At 43.3% G+C, this 22,574-nt stretch overlaps 3 protein-coding genes across 6 annotated transcripts in view; 2 read left to right on the plus strand and 1 right to left on the minus strand.

Annotated features, from left to right (window-relative positions):
* Positions 1-305: 305 nt before the first annotated feature.
* On the plus strand, positions 306-2,901 carry NPPB (natriuretic peptide B). 2 transcript variants are annotated; one of them, XM_074306252.1, is made up of 3 exons: positions 306-531; positions 912-1,179; positions 2,700-2,901. In XM_074306252.1, exons 1-3 carry the CDS (start codon positions 412-414, stop codon positions 2,717-2,719), a joined length of 408 nt encoding a protein of 135 aa, XP_074162353.1. In that variant the 5' UTR covers positions 306-411; the 3' UTR covers positions 2,720-2,901. The 2 variants fall into 2 exon arrangements, with proteins under 2 accessions (XP_074162353.1, XP_074162354.1); XM_074306253.1 differs by having other exon boundaries at positions 2,703-2,901.
* A 10,191-nt stretch (positions 2,902-13,092) lies between these two features.
* On the plus strand, positions 13,093-15,288 carry NPPA (natriuretic peptide A). The gene is made up of 3 exons (XM_074306254.1): positions 13,093-13,900; positions 14,033-14,350; positions 15,007-15,288. Exons 1-3 carry the CDS (start codon positions 13,790-13,792, stop codon positions 15,010-15,012), a joined length of 435 nt encoding a protein of 144 aa, XP_074162355.1. The 5' UTR covers positions 13,093-13,789; the 3' UTR covers positions 15,013-15,288.
* Positions 15,289-17,312: 2,024 nt separating this feature from the next.
* Positions 17,313-22,574, minus strand: part of CLCN6 (chloride voltage-gated channel 6) — a 33,441-nt gene continuing 28,179 nt past the window's right edge. For all 3 annotated transcript variants that reach the window (XM_074306257.1, XM_074306256.1, XM_074306258.1), the window contains 3 exons: positions 22,309-22,416; positions 21,892-22,017; positions 17,313-20,498 (listed from right to left, as the gene is read on the minus strand). In XM_074306257.1, coding sequence (XP_074162358.1) covers positions 20,418-20,498; positions 21,892-22,017; positions 22,309-22,416 — 315 coding nt within the window. In that variant the 3' untranslated portion in view covers positions 17,313-20,417. The remainder of the gene's footprint in view (positions 20,499-21,891; positions 22,018-22,308; positions 22,417-22,574) is intronic.

The raw sequence follows: 22,574 nt of genomic DNA on the forward strand, positions 1-22,574 counted from the left end.
TCTAAGCACACTTTTGCAATGACTTTCCAGTCACTAGGGGTTAAGGTTTCATAAGCCAAATTGTGTATTAACATTTTAAAATAATCTGATGTAGCCCCAAAGACAGTGCAAGATTTTTTCAGGAGATCTGGAGTATTTGTGATGGGTTGGTTGATTGCATATAACTGATTCTCTCTCTCTCTCTCTCTCTCTCTCTCTCTCTCTCTCTCTCTCTCTCTCTCTCTCTCTCTCTCTCTCTCTCTCTCTCTCTCTCTCTCTCTCTCTCTCTCTCTCTCTCTCTCACGGGTCGAGACCGAGAGGAAGCTGAGAGACCGAGAAAGCTAGAAGTGCGGAGGAGAGCGGGAGCAGCAGCAGCAGCGTTAGTAGCGGCGGAGCTTTCTCCTTCACCTTCCAGCCCACTCCTTCCAAAACATGGACTCCCAGAAAGCGCTGCCCAGCATCTTGCTGCTGCTGCTCCTTCTGCAGCTCCAGGGCAGCTTCTCCCACCCCCTGGAGGGGCCTCGCCGGGTCCGGGAGCTGACCGGGGTCCAGGTGAGCACGGAAGAAGTTCTCCAGGCAATCTGGCCAAAAGGGAGAGCCAAATGTGCTTTCGCTTCCACCCTCTCGCTCCGAGAGTTCTACGAAATCCTGGGAAGTGATGGGTAGAGGGCTGGATCGGGAGCATCAGGGGGAACCTCTCGATGTGGGCCGGGCTCCCTACCCCTATTTCCGAAAGGATCAGAGACTGGCCAAGGCTAGAAGCAGACAAAAGTCAACAGAATGGCCCCTGATAGAAGTCGGAGTAAATCTAGATTTTAATTGGTGGCACACTGGGCGCCTGTGGGAGCTTGGGGAAGGGGGGGAAGAGCTCATCTGCAAGGGGCTTCACAATCCTCGCTAACCTGTCCCCTTTACTCCCGCCATCCTCCCAGGAACTGCTCTACAGACTAAGAGACAAGATCTCAGCTCTGGAGAAGTTGGATTCAGAGGAGCCTGAGCAGCGGAAGCAAGAGACCCGGGGAGAAGTCTGGGAGAACAGAAAGCTTGAACAGCAGCCGGTGCCAGAGGGCAGCCGTGGCTATAGGACCCCCTCCTTCCAGGCCCTGCATGGCCTGCAGAACCCCAAAGTGATGCGGGAATCGGGCTGCTTTGGCAGGAGGCTGGACAGAATCGGCTCTCGCAGCAGCCTGGGGTGCAATGGTAAACTGACGCCTTTTCTCTTGCCCGGTCTCTCTTCTGGCTAATCTCACCCGGCAGCGTCCCCCTCCCCCCCACTCCCAGTCACACAAGACCTTCTCTTCAAGTAATCATTCACACCTAATCTCCCTTTCATTTCCAGACTTAGTGACCAGGGAAGAGAATTGGGGATGGAGGAGTTTTGTAGAGGGAACAAGATCACCAGGGTACCATTCAGAGCCACTCAGCAGGGCCCCCCACCGCCAAGGCTGGAACAAAAGAGAAACAGAGGGAGGGGGACTGCCCTGTTCCCTGGGAAACAGCAGAAGTTGACAGCAAGGATGGCACATGGAGAGGAGAGGAGGCATTCAAGAGAGAGATTCCTATAGCCACTTTCTTATTTGTTTGGTTTTTAATTTTTCCTTGTTTTCTTTAGGATTGATTGGATAGTGAGTTTCTCCCACTGGAAAGGCAAATAGAAAGACATGCTCAGGAACTAGATCCCTTTGAGAGAGAATCTTTCTGGCCCAGAGACCCACTTCCTAGTTCTAGGTCTTTTCTATTCAAATTTAGAAGGGCTTCCTGTATGTAGCATGGGAGTTGCTGACTCCCTTATAATATGGTTATTTTTTCTTTCACCCTTGTCCTTTTTTTCTGGACCAGGTCTGGACATGGAGTCTGGGGATCTGAGTTTAAATTCCAGTTTCCCTCCATTTGTGACTTTTTGGACAAATCACTTAATTTTTCTGTACCTCAGTTTTCTCATCTGTCTCATCTTTCTCATCTGGGTCTGTGATTTTACAATCTGGCCAGTGAAACATCTCATGATCCTCCTTTATTCTTCTCTTTTGTTCGTATCTTAGGCTTATCTGCCTTCCTTTTTCAGAGATATTGTTTAGCTCTACTAACAACCCTTAGGGTTAAAGAGAGTGCAATATTCTATTATTTCCATGATTTAAACATCCAAGCTGGAAGTGTCCCCACTGCTAAAAAAAGGTTGAGTACTATTTCTTTCAGGCAGCCCTTGTGGGGGAATAAGGGTTCACTCAAGCTTTTCACAGCTGCAAAGGCAGATGGAATCATTCAGTTGGGGTGTTATCTTTTCTTTTCTTTTCTTTTTTTCTTTCTGAGGAGGCATTGAGGTTAAGGGGGATGAAAAGATCGGAATGAGTTGTAGGAGGCATTGTGGTTTGGAGACTGGGACAGGAAAAGCAGTAAAGAAAAGAATCGAGAGGGGGATTTCACCTTGATGCCAAGAAAAAACTTTGTCCAAAAGCCAAATGGGCTTCCCGGGGAAGTAGTGAGTTCTCTTTTACTAGCGGTCTTTAAGTAGAAACTTGATGACCATTTTGGGGAGAGGGTGCTTTATTCAATTTGGATTAGTTGGACACTGAGGTCTTTTCCTACTCTGAGAATCTATGTCCCCATGAATGATAAAACAAAACAAAGTAAAACCCAGAGAGAAAAAAATTTTAAAAACCTATATTCTACCTCTGCTCTGAACCTCCCCCAAATAACCTTATTTCTCTCTTTTTCTCCCCCAGCAGTGTCAAGAAGAAATTAAGAAGTCCCAGCTGCCTACTTCCTAACATCTAATTCTTGCTGAGGCTTTTCCACCCCCTCAAAAGGACGCCTATTTATTTATTTATATTTATTTATTTATTTGGTTGTTTTGTATAAACTGGTTTCTTACTTTTGAGCATGAAAAATTTATGATTAAATAAAACCAGCCTAATTTCCTTTTTATTTTGGAGTTATTATTCTTGGAGCATTAAAAAAAAATCCATTGATTTCCTTCTATGTGCCTATATTTTATGAGAGAAAATGACCTAGATAGGATGAGCATGGGGGAAAGCAGCTACAGTACGATTCAACAAGAAGTTGTTAAAAGCCTGTTAAATGTTAGGTCCTAGGGTTACAAAGACAAAGGTGAAAGATCCCTTTCTCAAGGGACTGAGGGAAACAATTTGCATGCAGATAAACACAAAGCATTTGAATGATTCTAATGGTAATGTGAGGATGCTAACATCCTAGCCTTGGGAAAATCTTGGGGAGCCCATATTCCAGGGGGTTTCTAACTGCCTTGGAATCAACAGAAACATGCTAAGTAGTTGAAATGTATTGGAAACTGCCTCAGGGATGAGAGAGAGTGGGTTGAGATGGGGAGCAAATCAACAAAAAAGGTGTGATGTTACATCTCCAAAATGTGCTAGGCCCACCAGGCTTCCCCTATTCCTGAAATGCCACCATAAGAACATTCCCTTGGCTCTGGGAAATCCAGAAAGCCTTTGTCCAAAAGTCAAAGAATTCAGGAGTGATAAAACAGAACTCGTTATGCTCCTCCCCACTTCCTCTCTTTCAAACTTCCCTGTTACTGTGGAGGGCACCACCATCCTGTCACCCAAAGTCAAAATTAGGTATCATCCTGGTCTCCTCCATCCCTCCCACCACATCCAATATGTTGTCAAATCCTGCCAATTTTACCTTCATAACATCTCTAGATTATGTCCTCCTCCGAACTTTGACCCTTGCCCCCACCTTGGTTCAGGTCCTCAATTAATTCATTCCTGGACTCTTGGAACAATTTATTGCTTAGTCTCTCCCTACTCCAGTCCACCTTCCCTTTGTAAAAGCTTTGCCAATTTTAAAGCACTAGAGAAATGTGAGTTATACCAAAGGGGTCTCTCCCTCTCCTCTCTCTGGCCCCTGGTCCTTATCTGCCTCTCTCCACTCTACTTCCCACCCAGAGTAGGGAGGTTGGGCTCTAGAGGCTCTGACTTTCCAGTCCTAAACTTCCCAGATATAGCATGATAGGGTAGAAAGAACACTGGGTTTGAAAAGACAATGGTTCAAATGCAGCTTTTGCTACATAATACTGGTATAATCTTCATTTGGGGAGGGATTCAGTTTCCTCTTCTGTAAAATGAGGGAGATCAGATGATCTCTCAGTCTCCTCCAATTTCTAAAAAAAAATTCTAAATTTCTATGACGCCAGCACAGCCTGTTTCTCCAATCCATCTGGTTGGATATTCAAGGCTTCACTCTCCATTTAGTGGAACCCATGGTTTAGGTTTGGAGATATAGACTGGGTAGACCTACCAAAGTGGTGGAATAATTGTTGGGGAGACAAATAATAGAGCTCAATGATTCAATTACTAAATCAATCAATATTTATTAAGCACCTACTGTGTGTCAGGTACTGGACTAAATACTAGGGATACAAAAGAAGGCAAACAATCAATCATAATACTTTATATTTTATTTGACATATTTAAAATCACAATTCTAAAAAGGGATCACATGGGCTTCCCTAGATTCTTTTTTCGTTTGGGAGGGGAGATGTTTACAAGGCAATCATGGTTAAGTGACTTGTCCAGGATCACACAGTAAGTGTCAAGTGTCTGGAAACAAATTTGAACTCAGGTCCTCCTGACTTCAGGACCATGCACCACCTGGGTGCCTCAGATTGGAATTTTTATTTTTCTGAGGCAATTGAAGCTAAGTGACTTGCCCAGGGCCACGAAACTAGGAAGTGTTAAGTGTGTAAGCCCAAATTTGAACTCAGGTCCTCCTGACTTTAGGGCTGGTGCTCTATCCACTGTGCCACCCAGCTGCTCCAAGACTGGAACTTTTTAAAAAGAAATAATGCCCATAGCCCTTATCTCCTACCATATATTTATTTCTGCTAAGTATGACATGGGAAAGAATAACTTCTCTCAGAGCAAAATTGCACAATTGATAAAATTTGTCTCCCAGGTTCAATCCTCAGCCTCCTGCTCTTCTCTCTCTACAACCTTCCCATCTTAGAATTTTTGTTGATTCTCATGATTTCATCTACCTTTTTAAGAAAGTCCAGAATTTTTATTTCCTCCTCTTTTCCATTTACCTTTCTTCCTCCCTCTTTTTTCCTCTCCTCTTACTTTTCCTTCTTTTCTTTTTCTATTCTCCCCTCTTTCTTCTTCCTCCCATTCTATTCCTCTTGCTCCCTTCTTTCTTTTCCCTCCATTTCTCTGTCACTGTCTGTCTCTGTCTTTTTCTCACCTTCTTTTCTTCCCCTTCCTCTACTCCTCTTTCTCTTCTTCCTCCTCTAGCCCTACATTTTCAGCTATATTTCAACTTGGAAGTCAGCCTGACATCTCAGATACAGAAAGTCCCAAAGCAAACTCTTCATATTCCTTCCAAAATCAGATCCCCTTTCCCATATTCCTACATATGTTAAGTTCTTTTAAAAATTAGTTGTTTCATTTTTTCTAATTATACATGTATATTAACTTTTTAAATACACATTTCTTTATAAATCATATTGGGAGAGAAAACTCAGAGCCAAAGGGAAAAACGAGAGAGAAAAAAAAGAAAAAAAAATAAACATAGCATGTATTGATTTACATCCAATCTCCATAGTTCTCTGGCTGCAGATGACATTTTCTATCCAAAGTTTACTGGGATTGTTTTGAATCACTGAACCACTAAAAAGAACTCATATTTCACAGTCAATCATCACACTATCTTGCTGTTATGGTGTACAATATTTTCCTGGTTCTGCTTGTTTCTCACAGCATCAGTTCATGTAAATCTTTCCAGACCTTTCTAAAAACAGCTTTTCAAAATTTTTTGTACAGCAATAATATTCCATTACTTTCATATACTTATTCAACCATTCCCCAATTAATGGACCTTTTTACTCATTTTCCACTTTGGCACCACAAAACGAGCTGCTATAAACAGTTTTGCACCCGTGGGTTCTTTTATTTTCTTTATTATTTCCTTTAGGTATAGACCCAAGACACCTGAGTCAAGGATATGCATAGTTTTATAGTGCTTTGGGCAGAGTTATGAATTACTCTTCAGAATGGTTGGATCATTTTACAACTCCACCAATAATGTATCAGTGTCCCACTTTTCCCACATTCCCCTCCAACATTCATCATTATCTTTTCCTTTCATCTTAGCCAATCTAAGAAGTGTGAGGTGGTATCTCAGAATAGTTTAAATTTGCATTTCTCTAATAAATAGTGATTTAGAGGATTTTTTTCATATGACTATAGATGGCTTTAATTTCATCATCTGAAAATTATCTATTCATATCCTTTGACCATTTGTCAATTGGGGAATGATTTGTATTCTTATAAATTTAACACAATTCTTTATATATATTAGAAATGAGGCTTTTATCAGTAAAAAAAAAAATTCTCAGCTTTGTGCTTCCCTTTTTATCTTCTTAAGGAGTTCTTAACTCGTTATTTATTTCATGGATTTCTTAGCAGAAGCCTTTGAGCCCCTTCTCAGAATCACATTTTTTAAATGCATAAAATAAAATTTGGAGGATTATAAGGGCATGTTACATAAATAGCATCCAAACATTAAAACAAATACATAGATGGCAAGTTAAGCTCTGGGACAAAGGGACCATCCTTCTTCCAGTCACCCAGGCTTAAAACTAGAGGCAGCCTTGATTCTTTCTTCTCTAAACTGATCTAGTTGTTAAATCCTATTAATTCCTTATCTGAACTACTTTTGATCAGTTCTTCCTCTCATCTTCCTTAGACTGTTAATGTAGTCTCCCTCTTCAAGACCTTGTCCTCTTCAACTCACTATGTGCCCCACAGCCATATTATCTTCCTAAAATATAACTTTTGTCATTCAGTGGTGTAATAAAATGGAGGAAGTTCAAGATTGAGAGCCTGAAGCCCTAAACCTAATCAACTAATCAATCCAACATTATTGAATGTCTACTGTGTTCCAGACAGGGTGCTAAGTGTTTTTTAGTCATTTGTTAGTCTTGCTTGACTCTTTTTTTAACCTATTTGGGGTTTTCTTGGCAAAGAAATTGTAGTTAGTCGCCATTTCCTTCTCCAGCTCATTTTACATATGTGGAAACTGAGGCAAATAGAGTAAAGTGACTTGCCCAGGATCTCCCAGCTAGTAAGTGTCTGAGACCACATTTGAACTCAGGAAGATGAGCCTTTGTGACTCCAGGCCCAGCACTCTGTGCACTATGGCACCCTATGGCTGTCCTGTCAAACTCCAGAGGCAAAAAGAGAGCCCCTGCTTTTAAGGAACTCTCCTTGCCAGTATGGTGCTCTTCTAAGTCATTTCACCACTGGACCTCAATTATTTCATTTTTAAGCAAAAGGGGAGGGGACTAGACATTCCTTAAGGTCTCTTTCAGGAACAAATCTTATTACACTCTCTTGCTTAAGTCTTAAGAGATTCCTTCATGGAAAAGGTGGGGCAGGGGAGAGAGCAGTGGCCCTCAAGTCCTTGAGTTCAAATCTGACTTCAGACCCTTAATACCAGCTGTGTGACCTTAAGCAAGTCACTTAACCCTGATTGTCTCATAAATAAATAAAGAACTGAAAGGGACCTTGGAGATCAGTTTTATAGAAGAGGAGTTTTAGAGACACTCTTTAATCTGACCCCATGCTACTTATTACTGAAAATCAGCTAGGAGGTGAAGTGGAGACTGAGTCAAATTCAATCTCAGACACTTATTCATTTCCTTTTCATATGCCTCCATTTTCTTATCTATACAATGAGGATAAAAATAATACCACCCCTTAGAATTAAGTGTTTTGCAAACCTTTAAACACCATAAAATGCTAGCTAACTAGCTAGTTACATAACTTCATTCAAACTCGTTTTCAGACAGGCCCTACTATCCACCCTCCCCAAACACATCAAGCTCAAGATGGAAAGATAAGTATATCTTGGATAAGTAGGGGTAGAATGAAGGGAACTGGGCCAAGGAATGAAGGCCTTCTTCAATGGGATATTGGAGAAAGCCAAGCTTTAATGGAGACTTTCATGTATAAAACTCCCTGCCACAAGCCACAAGCCTTCCTTCTCAGGAGGATTTGGTAACTGAGAGATAGGAAAAGATATTGAATGCCTCCAGTCTTCTAGAGTTGGCCTATTCTAGAGTTCTCTATTTTATTCCATAGCTGCCTTCCCATTTCACTAAAGTGAATGTGGGGGGAGAATATATGCAGCCCCTGGATTCTCAACAGAAGCTTTGTCCATCTCCCACCATTCTCCTTGTCAAGATTTTTGAAGACATCCTATTTTCCAGAGCTAAGGTTCAGCAAGCAGAGCATAACAATAATCCCTTGCTCTCAGCCTCTGGATGATCTCAGCCTCTGGCAAAATGCATTGCTTTGATTTACATGAATTGATGTTAAGAGAAGTGAGCAGAACTGAGAGATCACTGTACACAGCAACAAGATTATGTGATGATCAATTCTGAAGGACGTGGCTCTTTTCACCTATGAGGTGATTCAAGGAAATTCCAATAAACTTGGGATGAAAGAGCCATCTGCATTTCAGAGAGAGGACTATGGAGACTGAACATGGATCAAAGCAGAGTATTTTCACCTTTTATTGCTGGTGTTATTGTTTGCATGCTTATTTTTCCTTCTCCTGCTTTTCCCTTTTGACCTGATTTTTCTTGTGCAGCATGTCAAATATGGAAATATGTTTAGAAGAATTGCACAGGTTCAACCTATATCTGGTTGCTTGTTGTCTAGGGGAAGAAGAGGGGGAGAGAGGGAGAAAAATTTGCAACACAAGGTTTTGCAAGGGTGAATATTGGAAATTATCTTTGCATGTAATGGGAAAAATAAAGTGCGATTTTTAAAGAAAAGTATTGTTTTAACCAAATGTTCACTGAGGGATTTGTAATTTTCATATTAATTAATAATTATTTAGATTTGTTGGAGCTCCCCTATTTTCCAGGAGATTCTGACATGAGAGCTTCTGGGTTTTTTTCCCTTATGATTTGATTTTTCTTGTGCAGCATGTCAAATATGGAAATATGTTTAGAAGAATTGCACATGTTTAACCTAAATCTGATTGCTTGCTGTCTAAGAGAAGAGGAGGGGGAAAGAGGGAGAAAAATTTGGAACACAAGATTTTGCAAGGGTGAATGTTGAAAACTATCTTTGAATATATTGGGGAAAATAAAATACTATTTCAAAAAAAAGTATTTTTTTGACCAGGTGTTCACTGAGGGACATTTGTAATTTTCATATTAATTAATAATTATTTAGATTTGTTGGAGCTCTCCTATTTCCCAGGAGATTCTGACATGAGAGCTTCTGGGTTTTTTTCCCTTTTGATTTGATTTTTCTTGTGCAGCATGTCAAATATGGAAAGATGTTTAGAAGAATTACACATGTTTAACCTAAATCTGGTTGCTTGCTGTCTAGGGGAAGGGGAGGGGGAGAGAGGGAGAAAAATTTGGAACATAAGATTTTGCAAGGATGAATGTTGGAAACTATCTTTGAATATATTTGGGAAAATAAAATACTATTTCAAAAAAGTATTGTTTTGACAGGTGCTTATTGAGATATTTGTAATATTCATATTAATAAAAAATTATTTAGATTTGTTGGAGCTCCCCTATTTCCCAGGAGATTCTGACACGAGAGCTGGAGCTACAGCTGATACACTGCAGCAGAAAGTGATCAATCACCTCTCCTGACATTTCTTGTCAATTCTTGTACTCGTGTTTCCTGATAGCCTCTGAGGTTGCTTCCAGCCCCAAATCTACCATTGCTACAACATTGCTGACAGCATTCCTGAGCTTTTGGTCAAAGATCTCTGTGGAGGTAAAGTTCACCACTTCCTAAGACAGCCCATTCCCCTTTTGTGACAATTCTAGTTATATGGGCTCTTCTAACAAGCCAGTTCTTCTTCTCTGCAGCTTTCATCCCTGATTCTTCCCCTGAGACCACATGTTATGATCCAGATACTGTTCTAAGTGTTTTACAAATATTATCTCATTTGATCTTTACAATAAGGTAAGTGCCACTTAAGGTAAGTGCCCTTATTATATAATTGAAGAAGTGACTTGCTCAAGATCTCCCAGCACTCACCTCCAAGGATTATTGGGAAAATTAAAGGAGAGAACATATTTATGTGTATGTATATGCATATATATATATAATATATAAACTATTATAAAATATAATAAATAAGCTTTAAGCACTATTAAATAAATGTTAGTTCTTTTGGGGAGAAAAAAGGCAAATGTGGTGGGAGAATTTGGTAGGCACTAAAAGAGGTACAAAGTATTCTGAGAGAGCCAAGAATCTTTCTGACCTGAGGTCAGGAAAAGAAGGAAGGCTTCAGGGAGGGGTTGGTCTTTGAGGTTGTTTGGAAGGATCTTTGAAAGATCTTCCAACCACAAAGAGGAATGAGAGTAACAGCAAAGATGTGTTTGAGACAGAGAAAGTCCAGTAAGCCTAGTTTTGCTAGGGTGTCTTATGGTGTGAGAAGGGGATTGTATGTGGATTTTGATTTATCTGTGCTCTCCCTTCCCCCTGTGCTAACAATCAACAGCTGGACTGTGAATAAAATGTTTGGTAACAATGCTGGATTGTCATGTCTTTATGACTCAGTTTCCCCATCTGTAAAATTTGGGATCTATTCCAGTTCTTGATCCAAAACTCCCATGAAAACTCAATATCTTTCCATATACTAGCTCTGAGAGAAGGAAGAAGGCATGAAAAAGAAGCTAGATTCTTGCTTTTCCTCTGGAACCTTGGACAGTGACATCTGCTTGTACCCAAGATAGCCTGCCAAAGTGTCTGGGGTGGGGGCTAGGGTAAAGCTCGGAGGGAGGGAAGAGGAGACTGCCCTAGGAATGCCATTTCTGGTATGCCATTTACTAAGATACCACCCACATCAGAGGGTTGTCTCAGAAAGGCAAGGACAGGGCAGGGTGACATGCTTAGAAAGAATTACTTCTCGGAAACACAGCTTCTTGTCAGACTAGCCTCACTAAAAATAACCTGACATGCACTTATGACTTGAGTCATGCAGCATCATCAGGAGAATGTTGCCTTTGGTATACCAAATTCCAGCTCAAAATGGTTCAGTATTGCATTTTTCATCAATGGGAGTCTAGGTGGTTTGTGTGTTGGACTTAGAATCGGGAGGATTTGAGTTCAAATTCTGCTTTAGGCTCTTGTTAACTGTGGGACACTGGACAAGCCATTTCACTGTCTCTGCTTCAGATTCCTCATCTGTGAAATGGAGGAAATAATAGCACTAAGTACTTGGGCTTGTTGTGAATCAAATAACATTTTGCAAACCTTAAAGCATCAAGTAAATACTAGTCATTATCTTCCTCTTCCTCCTCATCTCCCAAAGCCCTGAAATCTAAAGATCAATGAATGGTTCTAATGGTTATACTAGAGATTCAATCTTTATTAGAAAAACATTTTTTAAAAAAAGAAAACAAAGAAAAAAAAACATTAAATTCCACCAATATTTAGATTGTATTTTTAGCCCGAAGGAGACAATAAAGCTCAGGAAGAAGGGGCAATTATCTTCTGGTATTTGAGGGATTAGTCTTGCTTCAAAGAGCAGAACCAGAAGGAATGGCTAAAAGTTGTAGTGAGGTAGATTTAGGGTTGATAACAGGAAAACCTTTTTAACAATTAGAGTTGTCTGAATATGGCATAGACTGACTCAGGTCTTCAACTAGAATCTAGAAGATGGCTGTTTAGAGTTCATGTAAATGGAGACTTCTTTTATTCAAGTATGGGTAAAATTAGCTGGTCTCTGAGACCCTTTGCACATTTCAGATTTTGTGGTTCTGTAATGCAAACAAGCTTAGTGTACCTAACTGACCTGGTCGTGGTGTTCCCCGAGAAGCAGAGATAGGGCAGGATGAATCCAAGGCCCCCTAAAACCAGGATTAAGAATAGCCAAACAATTAAGTACTTAGATCATCTATAAAGCATGTTACAATGTGCTAGGTATATGAGTATGTAATGACTACATGGTACCTCCCCTCAGGAGATTTTGCAATTTAAAAGGTAGGAAAGTCCACACAAAGGTAGACAGCCATTCCAAGATTGTATTGGGTGATAGAAGGACCTTGAGTGGTTAATTTTGGATCATGGCTCATTATCAATCAAGGAGAGCTTCCTGAAAGAGGGGCATTATAGAAGGAATTTTGGTTCATCTGTAGGTTAGACTAAATGGTTTTTGAAGTACCTTCCAAGTCTGAGATTCTGTGATTTGGGTTGCTGTGTAAAAGGTTCTAGCTTTCCAAATCCCAAGCAAATGTTCTTTTTTTAATTTTCAAAACATATGCATAGTTTTCAACATTCACCCTTGCAAAACTTTGTGTTTGAATCAAGTGTTCTAACCACATCTCTGGTTAATTATCTTTCTCAATTTGTATTCTACCTTAAATAGATAGTGCTTTGCACACAGGAGGTGATTAATAAGTGCCTACTGAATTAAAGAGGCATTGTGGAATGGTGGACTTGGAGTCAGGAAATCCTGGGTTCAGATCTCACCTCGAACACTAGCTGTGGTCAAGTCCTGGTCAAGTCACTTTATCTGTCTGCTTCAGTTTCCTGATCTATAAAATGAACATTGGACTCACTGGATTCTAATGTCCCTTTTCACTCTAAATCTATAAGATTAGAAAACGCTAGAGTCTAGTACAGTGCCCGACAGTTATATGTTGATTTTACCTTATTAGTCTTTGACGAGAAATGGGGGTCCCAAGTTCTGTTGCTTGTCTGCAGCAGCTGATGTAAGGTGGAGAGGCATCTAGGAGACAGTGTGTACCACAAAGCCCTCTCCACATTAGCCCACTCCATTGACTTTTTTCTGGCAAGGTTAGAGTTCTGTACAAACTCCAGACTTCTGAATATCACATGGCAATGGAATGATGATGCTGGCCTTCTCTAAGTTAATAATCATCCCCATCAGCACCTTACACAAGGGAAAAGTGATGGAAAAATAAGACTATGGGGCTGATGAGTGGGAGATAGCAACTTCAGGAACATATTCTCTGGTGTTGATATGTGGGGGCAGAATGCTTGGGATGTTTTTCCCATGGGGTATATCTCACATTCTATCCTTGGTCCTGATTTCAGAGTCTAGGAAAAAAACAACTCCCAAACTCCCACCTCTGCTTTACCCAACTGCTTGGAAGTAGGGCCACAGTTGAGAGTCCACATTCAGGAGGAGGAATCTGAATTGAGTGAGAAAGGGTACAAAACTGCCCCCCAAAAAACCAGTCTAGTTTGTGTCAGCTTGAACGCTTTCTCTTGGTCGAAGATTGCCTGCAATTTCCTTCTTTCTTGTCCTTATTTGGACCTCACTAGCATCTGAGCAGCAAGCTTGGGGAGAGATGAGTACTGGCCAGCCATCCTGTTTTTCCTAAATTGTTTCCACGACGAGGAAGCAAAGAATCCCGAGGCATCTTTGTGAGATAATCAAGGATTTTTTTGGTTCCTCTCACACCTTCAAAGTGTGAAACCTCTCGAGTCCAATCAACAAGAATGTGACTCTTGCAGCCTAGGGTTCCTGAGGCTGTGACAACCGTTGAAGTGCAGAAGCCACCTCTACAATGGGGTTGTGACAGTCTGCACTGGACTGATAACTTTAAAAGGACATCTTCTGTTGGCTCCTCGCTCCAGTTCTTTATCACTACAAGTGACAGAATGGGGAGGGGTACGTCCCTTGGGCGGTCTCAGGGTGCCGGAGTGGGATATAAAAACGCAAAGAGGCAGACTGGGAGGCATAAGAGAACAGGGTCAGAAGACCAAGAGCAGAGAGGAGAGAAAAGACAGCATTTGGCTGACTGAGACTGACGACCAATCACAGCATGGGCTCCTTCACTACCATCTCCATCAGCATCCTCCTCCTTTTGACTTTGCAGCTTCAAGGTCGAGCCAAAGCCAATCCTGTGTCCAATAATGATCTAGTGGATTTAAAGGTAGGACCAGAGACTTGGCAGGGACAATAGCAACCAGGGGAGGTATTTTGGTATGATGCCGATTTTGGGGTCACTTTCCCTCAATGTAAAGAGCTCATAAACTCCTTCTCTCTTTGTCCTTTTTATTTGTAGATTTTGTTGGACCGCCTGGAGGACAAGATACCTTTAGAAGATGAGGTCATGCCCTCACAAGGACTTAATGAGCAGAATGAGGAGGCTGGGGAAGCACTTAGCCCCCTCTCTTCCTGGAGTGGGGAAGTCAGCCCAGCCCAGCGGGAGGGAGCCTTCAACCGGGGCACTTGGGAGCAATCTGACAGATCTGCCCTCCTGAAGAATAAGCTTCGGGCACTCTTGACTTCCCCTCGTAGTCTGAGGAGATCCTCCAGCTGCTTTGGGGGCCGGATTGACAGAATAGGAGCCCAAAGTGGACTTGGCTGCAACAGTTTTAGGGTAAGGAGCTCTGGGAATGGGATAGGAAGAAGAGAGACATACGGCTATGCTAAAATTCAAGCAGAGGTAGAGGGGCTCCCTACTAAGTGAAATTCTCGTAGATGCAGGAACTAGGTTCTTTCTCCCTTTGAAAAATATGACTCTCGCCTTTGGGACTCTCTGTAGCTACAGTATGTTTAGGAAGCTGTAAAATCATCCTTGATTCTTCAAGGAATACTAATTCAGTAATATTAAGGAATTAAAACTTTCACAGACCCAATTGTTCTATAATAGGAATGACCAATTTATTTTCTTTTATAGAGCTATGTGACTGAAAGGTCAAATAGAATGGGTTGTTGTCAGTGGTGGTCCGTTTTTTTAAAAGGATTAATGACGTCACGATGTTGAGGTTAAAATAGTGGATGACGGGTGATGTCTTAACTTGCTTGTGAATTGGATTTAATTGAGGTGGTGTTGCCCATAGAATAGATGAGAGCTTATTTAATCACTCTTTATAGTTTTAATTGTCCACTTTCTCAGAAAGCCCAGGCAGGGGATCAAGGATAGTCTTTGTTCTTTGTCCATTTTATACCTGCCATCACTTCCAACTTCATGCTACCTTCTCTGAGTCATCTAGCTGGAATATTGCTAATGAAACATCTGTCTTCTCTTTGTAGTTCTGAAGATAATGTACAAAGAGGAAAACATATACTGGACCCAGTCAGAGCCACAGAAGCTTCAAATCCTTTGGAACTTTGCTTTATTTTGTCCATTTGTTGTCAACCAACTGGACTTTGAATGTGCTCCTGGTTCAAACTACAGCTTTCTTTTGCCGTTACACAAATATAATTTTGAATGTAGACAAAATGCTGTGATGGTGGCTTTTGCCTCTATATTAAATCTGAGTTTAAATCCTAAGCAGTTCAAAGATGAATAAACTTCAGCACCACGGACAGAAACAGTCACTGGCTTGTGTGGTTTTTTTTGTTTCCTGGGGAAAAGAGTGGGGAATTCAGGTCTATTCCAACTAGAGTTTAGATTTTAGATTGTTTAGATAGCAAAACCGTCTTTCTTTCTTAAAAATAAGTAAACTAATTAAGCCAGAGAGTCTCCCCTCATCATACCTACAGAAGCAAAGAAAAACGGCCATTTGTTTAGACTGATTCGAGAGCAGTTTTCCTCCTGTTGCAGCTAATGTATTTCATCTTTGTATGGTTTTCCCCTTCCTGTGCAATTCTTCTTTTTCCATTTTTATTATTTCCTTTTACATACAAGTGTCATATACATGCTTCTAATGAGGCAATGGCGGGAGCTAAATAAACATCAGGCGTATTTCGTGGACTCTGGGGCTGGTCTAGCTTGGCACGATTTTCAGTTAGTGAATAGAATTAGGGCAGAATCAAAGAACAACGTGTTTCATTTGGGTGCTCTGATCAAATGCAAAATGAGAAAGGTTTACTAAGTTCTTGGCTAGAGATCAGGGTTGGCTCCCTTGTACTTAAGTATGGAAATTTAGAGAGAGAAAAAGGATGAAGAAATACTGCGATCATTAGTCTCAGTGCTGGAAGGAAATGAAAAGGGATGGTGAGCTATCTTACTCACTTCATCACAGACAGCAGGTGGAAGATGATGAGCACTTAGGACTAAGAGGGCCAAGAGCGGAGGCTGCTGTCAGGAACGCAGCCCTTTCTTTCAAACTCATTATTGAATGGGACCCTGTCTAGGACTAGCTGGAAGCTTGATGATACCAAAAGGGAAAAGCCTCACATCCCTTTGGCACAAAGTAGAAAAAGGTCCTGCCTGTAAGTAATGGAGGCAGTAAAGGGGACAAAGCCCTTGGATAACGTTCCAGAGATGGAGGGATCTCCATCCTTGTCATGGATGACGTGGGCAAGCACAAACCTAAGAAATCACCCGGGTAACTGCTTCCCTGACCCTGGGGAAGGGGCCATAAAATGAGTGGTGAGGTGCCACGGTCCCTAATGTCCTTTCCAGCACTCTATTTTCTGACTGTTTCCAAATATCTTTTCCTGTTCTGATTTTTCATCTTAGATAAGTAACACTGTTAGTTCAGAAGGCTGTAACCTTCCTCATGATCATTCATCCAGTTTTCCAACAGCCAATGAGATAGCAGAGCAATACGTTCATCTTCAAATGCCTACAGGTACTTTCATCATCGGGTCTGCCAGAACATATCCTCCCAGGAACTAATGAAATACAACAACATGCCCACTCCACTTCTACTTTTGTTCCCATAGGGATACATAGGGGAAATTCCTGAGACCTTCCCCTACAGACAATTTGATTCTTTGGGGATCCTGACACAGAAAGCAATAGATAAGGGGGGCTGACCAAGAGGGACACGTATAAATACATCACAGGATATTTACTATAACTGTGGGATAATATCTTGGTGCTTTTTTCTGACATTAAGTTGTCAACATGTCTCAGACCTCGTTATCCCCGTGGTAAGACACTGGAAGTGGCCAGAAGCTACAAAACATCAGAATGATGGGACTAAATGAGTGGCTTTTAAATGAACACAAATTGATCCTCAAATGAAATCCATCCTGGAGAGCTCTGGGGCAGAAACCATCCGTCTGGCAGAGGATCGATTCTAGATAATCCCACTTTATTCAATGATTCTTTTGAGAAGGCAGATATGGGTAGCTCCTCTGACAAACTGAGATCTGAGGAAGAGATTAAAAAGGCCAGACTCTCCCACTATCCCGGGGGCCATCACTAGTCGTCCTGACTGAGGTCTTGCCATTGGACCCAAGTGACTGGAGAAGAGAAAGACTGGTGATTTTGCACAGCTCTTCTTCACTTAAATCCAATTCACTTGCAAGTCAAGACATCACCTTCTGGATGTCATTGGTTAACCAAGGATGAAAAACAAACCAAAAAACCCCCTAGATTCATAATTTTTATGTATTGACTACAAATAAAAAAAGATAATTAAAAAGGATGACAGGAACTAGGGTGAAGGACACAGACAATTTTATTCTCAGACATGTTATGGTTACGATGAGGACTTCCAAGTGCCAAAAGTTCAAATAAAAATATTTTTTGTACAAATTAAAAAAAATACTATATATACACAATGGAATTAGCTTACATTATTTTATAAACAGTGCAAACAGAAAAAAAAATGTTCCCATTGAAATGACTGTTGCAAGGCAATACTAATACTGCACATGAACACTGCACGGGTTCCCAGGAGGGGCCCCAGAAACCCTTTCCTTAGGACCGTCCCATCACTGGGTGCACATCGTTGCTCGAGTCTGCATCAGAACAGCATCAGAGAGCAATATCCGCAAACACAATTTCATTTAGCTATCAGCTCTACACCAGAAACTGTTAGTTAAAATAAACAAGTGATCTGATTAGGTCATCAGCCAGGAAGTGTAGCTTCTTCATTTGTCCTCCTTGCACATTCAGTGAGAGAAAACCTCGGCTGTGGGGAATCCTGGCGTCATGTCGTCGGGGAGAAAAGCCAAAAAAAAAAAAAAAAAAAAAAAAAAAAAATCATCTTACAGTAACTGTGGTGCTTAAGGTGCCAGCCCACAGAGCCTGGAGGCTGTCTTGAGAGTGTAAAACGCTGGACTCGAAGCCTGAGATTCTCACATTCTCTCTTCTGTAAGTGGAGAAGCTACTGCCTTCAGGCTTTCCAGAAGGGGGTGATATAGAGTGAGGAAAAGGAGCGTAGGGCCCCAGAGAGCTTGGGGCTCTCATGAAGAACGATCTGGGATGCTCCAGTTTTGGTCAGCTCAGACTCCACCGGGTTTGCCTTCTAGACCACAGTGACAGCATAAAAACCTTTCCTGGGGGTGTCTAATCCCCTCATCTGAGAGGCTGTGCACTGGAAAGGAAATGCCAGCATTGCTACACTGAAGTAGTCTCAGGGCAAGGCCAGATAGATTTGATGTCCAGATGAGAAGGCTGACCACAAAGGGGAACCCTTCGCTTTCAGTGTGAGAGGTAGATGGGAAGGAAAAACACGAGGGCTTAGACTCCTGTTCAATGGAGAGTAATTCTCCTGGTCTGTGCAGTCTTTGTAGTGCAATAGGTTTTCAAAGCTCTTGGTCAATCGTAATGAGATTTTTTAAAAAGGAAAAAAGGAAATGAAAACTAGCATCTGGACTCTTTCACAAGTTAAAATGGTGGTCACCACAGTAGTTAATTGAATTCACAATCAGACACAGATACCCAATTCAAAGGGATCTGGCATTTTGGTCCTAGAAATTTCCTGGATGATGGGGAATTTTTTCTCCATCCAGAAAAACTGAGTAATTTTGAAACAAGTTACAGTAATTTTGGTCAAAGTGATAAAGAATCTTGGGCAAACTGAATCCAAGTTAGACCCGCAAGATTCACAAGAGCACCTTGCTCTTTAGGGAAATTCTCTTTCAGATGTGCTGATTTTAAGAAACCAACTACGAGCCGGGACTGACGCCACTTCCCGAATCTGAGTGATGTCTGACCATCAGGACATCAGGCCAGGCCTTCGCAGCAGTGATGGAGGGAAACAGGAGCTGAAGCAAGTGCTCAGCTCGCTTTCAAGGGAGGAGGAAAAAACTAAAAGCATAGAGGATGCCATTCATGATATCTTGGGTCAAAGGGGATGTAAGCATCACATGGGCAGCCAGCTCAGAGGAGACAGCTGGAAGGAGCAGCGGAAGGGAGCGGGAGGCCCCGTCCATCAACCCCTGACCAGCCGGTGTCCCGCTCGGAGAAGGAGCTGCTCCAGTGGAAGTGGAGCGAGTGAATAATGGCCACCAGAGATGAGGTGAGGCTGCCTGCTGTGTGCGGTGCTTTTTAAGCCTAGAGGAGAAGCTACAGACTATGCACTATCAGGGATGGAGAGAAGCTACCTATGCTGCCAGCAGAAGAACTCGGGGCAACATGAGGAACACAAAGCCTTCATGAGCACAGCCGGAGCCCATCAGCCCCGCGGTTAACGGAGGAAGGGGGAGCCCCTCACCATAGCTCAGGTCTCATCTTTCCCCTCACTCAGCACAAGCCCAGCAGGGTCAGCAGCTTAAGCCCTCGCCCATCGAGTTTCTGCCATCATGTAATAATCCTATACAATTTCCAAGGGTGCCCTGCTCTCCTGGCCAACTCTGAATGATGCAAAATGCCTTAGGGCTGCTTCCCCCAGAAACCTGATGGAGCTAAAGATGCTTTTGCTTAGTTATCTTCGGAGAAGAAAGAGCGGCGGGGAGCATCCTATCTACTCGTTTCACATCGGCAGGGCAAGACTAAGCTGTAAGGGGCCCAAAGGCAACTGGAAACAGTGAGGGTGGAGGGGAGCTGGGAGACAGACGCACAGGGAGCAGCTCTGGCCCGGAGGGGATTCCCTGCTGGGGGCGTGCATCCCTCATGTCCTCACTGAGACTCCTTTCATAACGCCAGGACTCCTGTTCTAATTCCTGCCTTTCTGGAACGTGCTAGCAGCACACACAAGGCCAGGGGCCACTGTCAGAGTGTTCCCTGGCTCCAAGAAAGCATGAAAGTGTCTTACAAATGAAAGGGAAGAGGACCAAACTAAGAATCACACTCTGAGAAGCAATCTCTGTCAGGTTCTCACTTCCTCACAGTAGTAATTCGCTTCACTGTACAGCTGGCAGTACAGAAGTGCTGCCGAAGCCAAAGTCCCCTTTCCTCGACTAAGGCATCAGCTGCAGCAGGAAAGCAGCGATGGAGGAGGAGCGCCCGGGATGAAATGCTGAGCTTCCTCCGTAGTGGGGAGGGAACACTTTAAACCTCTGGTCCTCAGGGAGAGCTGAAGAGCCCGGGGCCAGTGCCAACATCTGATGACAAGGAAGAGAGCGAGAGGGGAAGGAGGAGATAGCAGCCAGGGAAGTCTCTCTGCCGGGCAGCGTTTCTGCTGTGAACTAAAACCCCTCACCTCTCTGACCAGTGAAATGATTGACAATCCCAGCTTTGTGTGTACGTGGGTAAAACCAACTAGTGAATCCTCCACGCTGGGAGAGCTGAGATCCAGGGCAGAATGTAAATGGGTCACCCTGAGGCTCGCCCCAGGAGAGGATGGGCTGCCTTGTAACTGGAGTGCGAGTTGTGGAGGTCAGATGGTCTGATAGTGCTGTCTTAGTCTTCCTTGGAGAAATTCATACGTCAAGTTGTGCCTTGTAATAATCCCAACAATCTGGGGAGGAAACAAAAAAAGCCCTAGAGTTATTTGAGGAATTCACAGATAAGATGTTATAAAAATGACAAGAATTCGCTCTGCCAGAGTAACCTGGGGAACAGAAAGCTGCTGCTGCTGCTAATAATACTACTACTAATGATAGCACGAATACTTGTTTTGCATTTTACAGTCTCCAAACAGCATCATCTCATTTGATCCTCAACCCTCTGAGACAATGCAATGCTTGTTTATGATAATGACACCAGTCTGAAGAAATACCCATTTCGTGTTGATCATGACTGCACCTATATCCAAATGCCGACCATCTGGGGGGCAGATGGGGGAGGAGGCAGAAGATTTGGAACTCAAAACAATTTTTAAAAACTGTTTTAACTCGTAATTGGGGAAAAAGTAAATTTGTTTAAAGAATTAAAAACAAAAACAAAAACAAAAACATTACAGGGATAGCTAGGTGGTACAGTACAGCACCAGCCCTGAATTCAGGAGGACCTGAGTTCAAATCTAGTCTCAGACACTTCCTGACTGTGTGACCCTGGGCAAGTCACTTAACCCCAATCACCTCAGCAAAAAAAAAAAAAAAAACCCAAAACAAAACAAACCCATCACAAAAAAATAATTATTTAATTCAGGAAATACCCAGTTTCTAGACAAAGAAATCAAAGATAAGCCTGTAATCTCTTGGTCAGCCCAGTAGATGCTTAATCATATTTATTGATTGAGGAGATTTCCAACAGATCAACTGGCAGCCAGGACCGACACGCCTCCGTGGCACACCGGCCTTGCTCGCGCCAGTTTTTATCCCTGCAGTTCTGTGGCCAGCTTGATTTTCCTCCTCCTAGCACCGCACCCATGCAAAACTGGCTGTCAGACAGCCAGCAACAAGGACAGGATGGTGCATCTCTAAGAAACCCAAGAGCATACAGGGAATCCTCCCACTTGGATGGGCAAGTAGGCCAGGGGGATGGGAGTAGGCCAGGAGAAGACTAAGTGACAAGCTGAGTCTGAAAGAAGCAGCAACAGAGGCCCAGAGCGGCCCTGGAGACGAGACAGAACCTCAGCTCAGGGAGCGGCTGCTGCTCGTGTGGAGCTGGGGACGCCTGCTGGCTGACACGGGAAGGCTGGCTGAAGTGGGCCGCTCTGAGTCCTGCGCCCCCAGTCCAGAGGCTCCTCCATGCACCAACCCGACAGAGATCTGCCCCTGTCACTGACCTGGCTGCCTTCACTTCCAGTGCCCACTGTCTGCCAAGGGAGGTTCCCACAACTGGGGCCCAGCCCGTGTCAGTGTCCCTCCATAGAGACAGGGCCCACTGCATGCTGTGTCCAGAGGAGCTTCCTCCACACTGGTGGAGGGCCCCAGCGCACGGCTCAGAACCAAGCCCCGACAACTCACCTCCCCCACTGCGTTCACCACCGGCAGGTGCCGGAGGCCCATCGTCCGGAACAGATTGAAGACTTGTGAGACATGTGTATTGGGGGAGACCGTGAATGGTGATGGGTTCATGTAAGGGGTGACATCCTGAGGAAGAAAGTGTAACGCATTATCTCAGACGTCAGAGAGACGCCTGGTAAGAGAGGAGACCGAGGGGGGGCAGACCTGGAACCCCAAGCCTTGGGCAAGAGCCCAACCTCTGTGTGTGTGAGTTCTGTAGTCCCTTCCCTCCTTAACTCCCTCCCCACCAAGGCCTTGGGGTTAAGCTGATGTGCATCAAGGCAGGCAAGGACCTAGATCTGGATTCCACACCCCCCACCAGGCTGACCCCAGCATCGAGCGGCACTGCCCGAGTCCTGCAGAGACGCCCCTTCTTACCACAATCATCCGGGGGTTCAGCAGGGTCAAGTCCAAGTCGTGGATGTCGGGGTAGCGAGGATAGTCCTCGGCCATCTCAGCATAGGAGAGCCGGGGCTGGCTGGCGCTCTGTCATTCAAACAGGACGGTGCCCCGTGAGGCAGTGCCAGGTAGAGGCTGACCCCTGGCAGGTGGCGTGCCCACCGTCCCCCACTGAGTAGAGAAGCCCCCTCAGCACATGGTGACTGACTCTTTGCTTCTGACCCAGTGGAGAACCTCCATGGCTC

Source organism: Sminthopsis crassicaudata, chromosome 3, assembly GCF_048593235.1.
Source record: "Sminthopsis crassicaudata isolate SCR6 chromosome 3, ASM4859323v1, whole genome shotgun sequence".
NCBI lineage: Eukaryota > Metazoa > Chordata > Mammalia > Dasyuromorphia > Dasyuridae > Sminthopsis > Sminthopsis crassicaudata.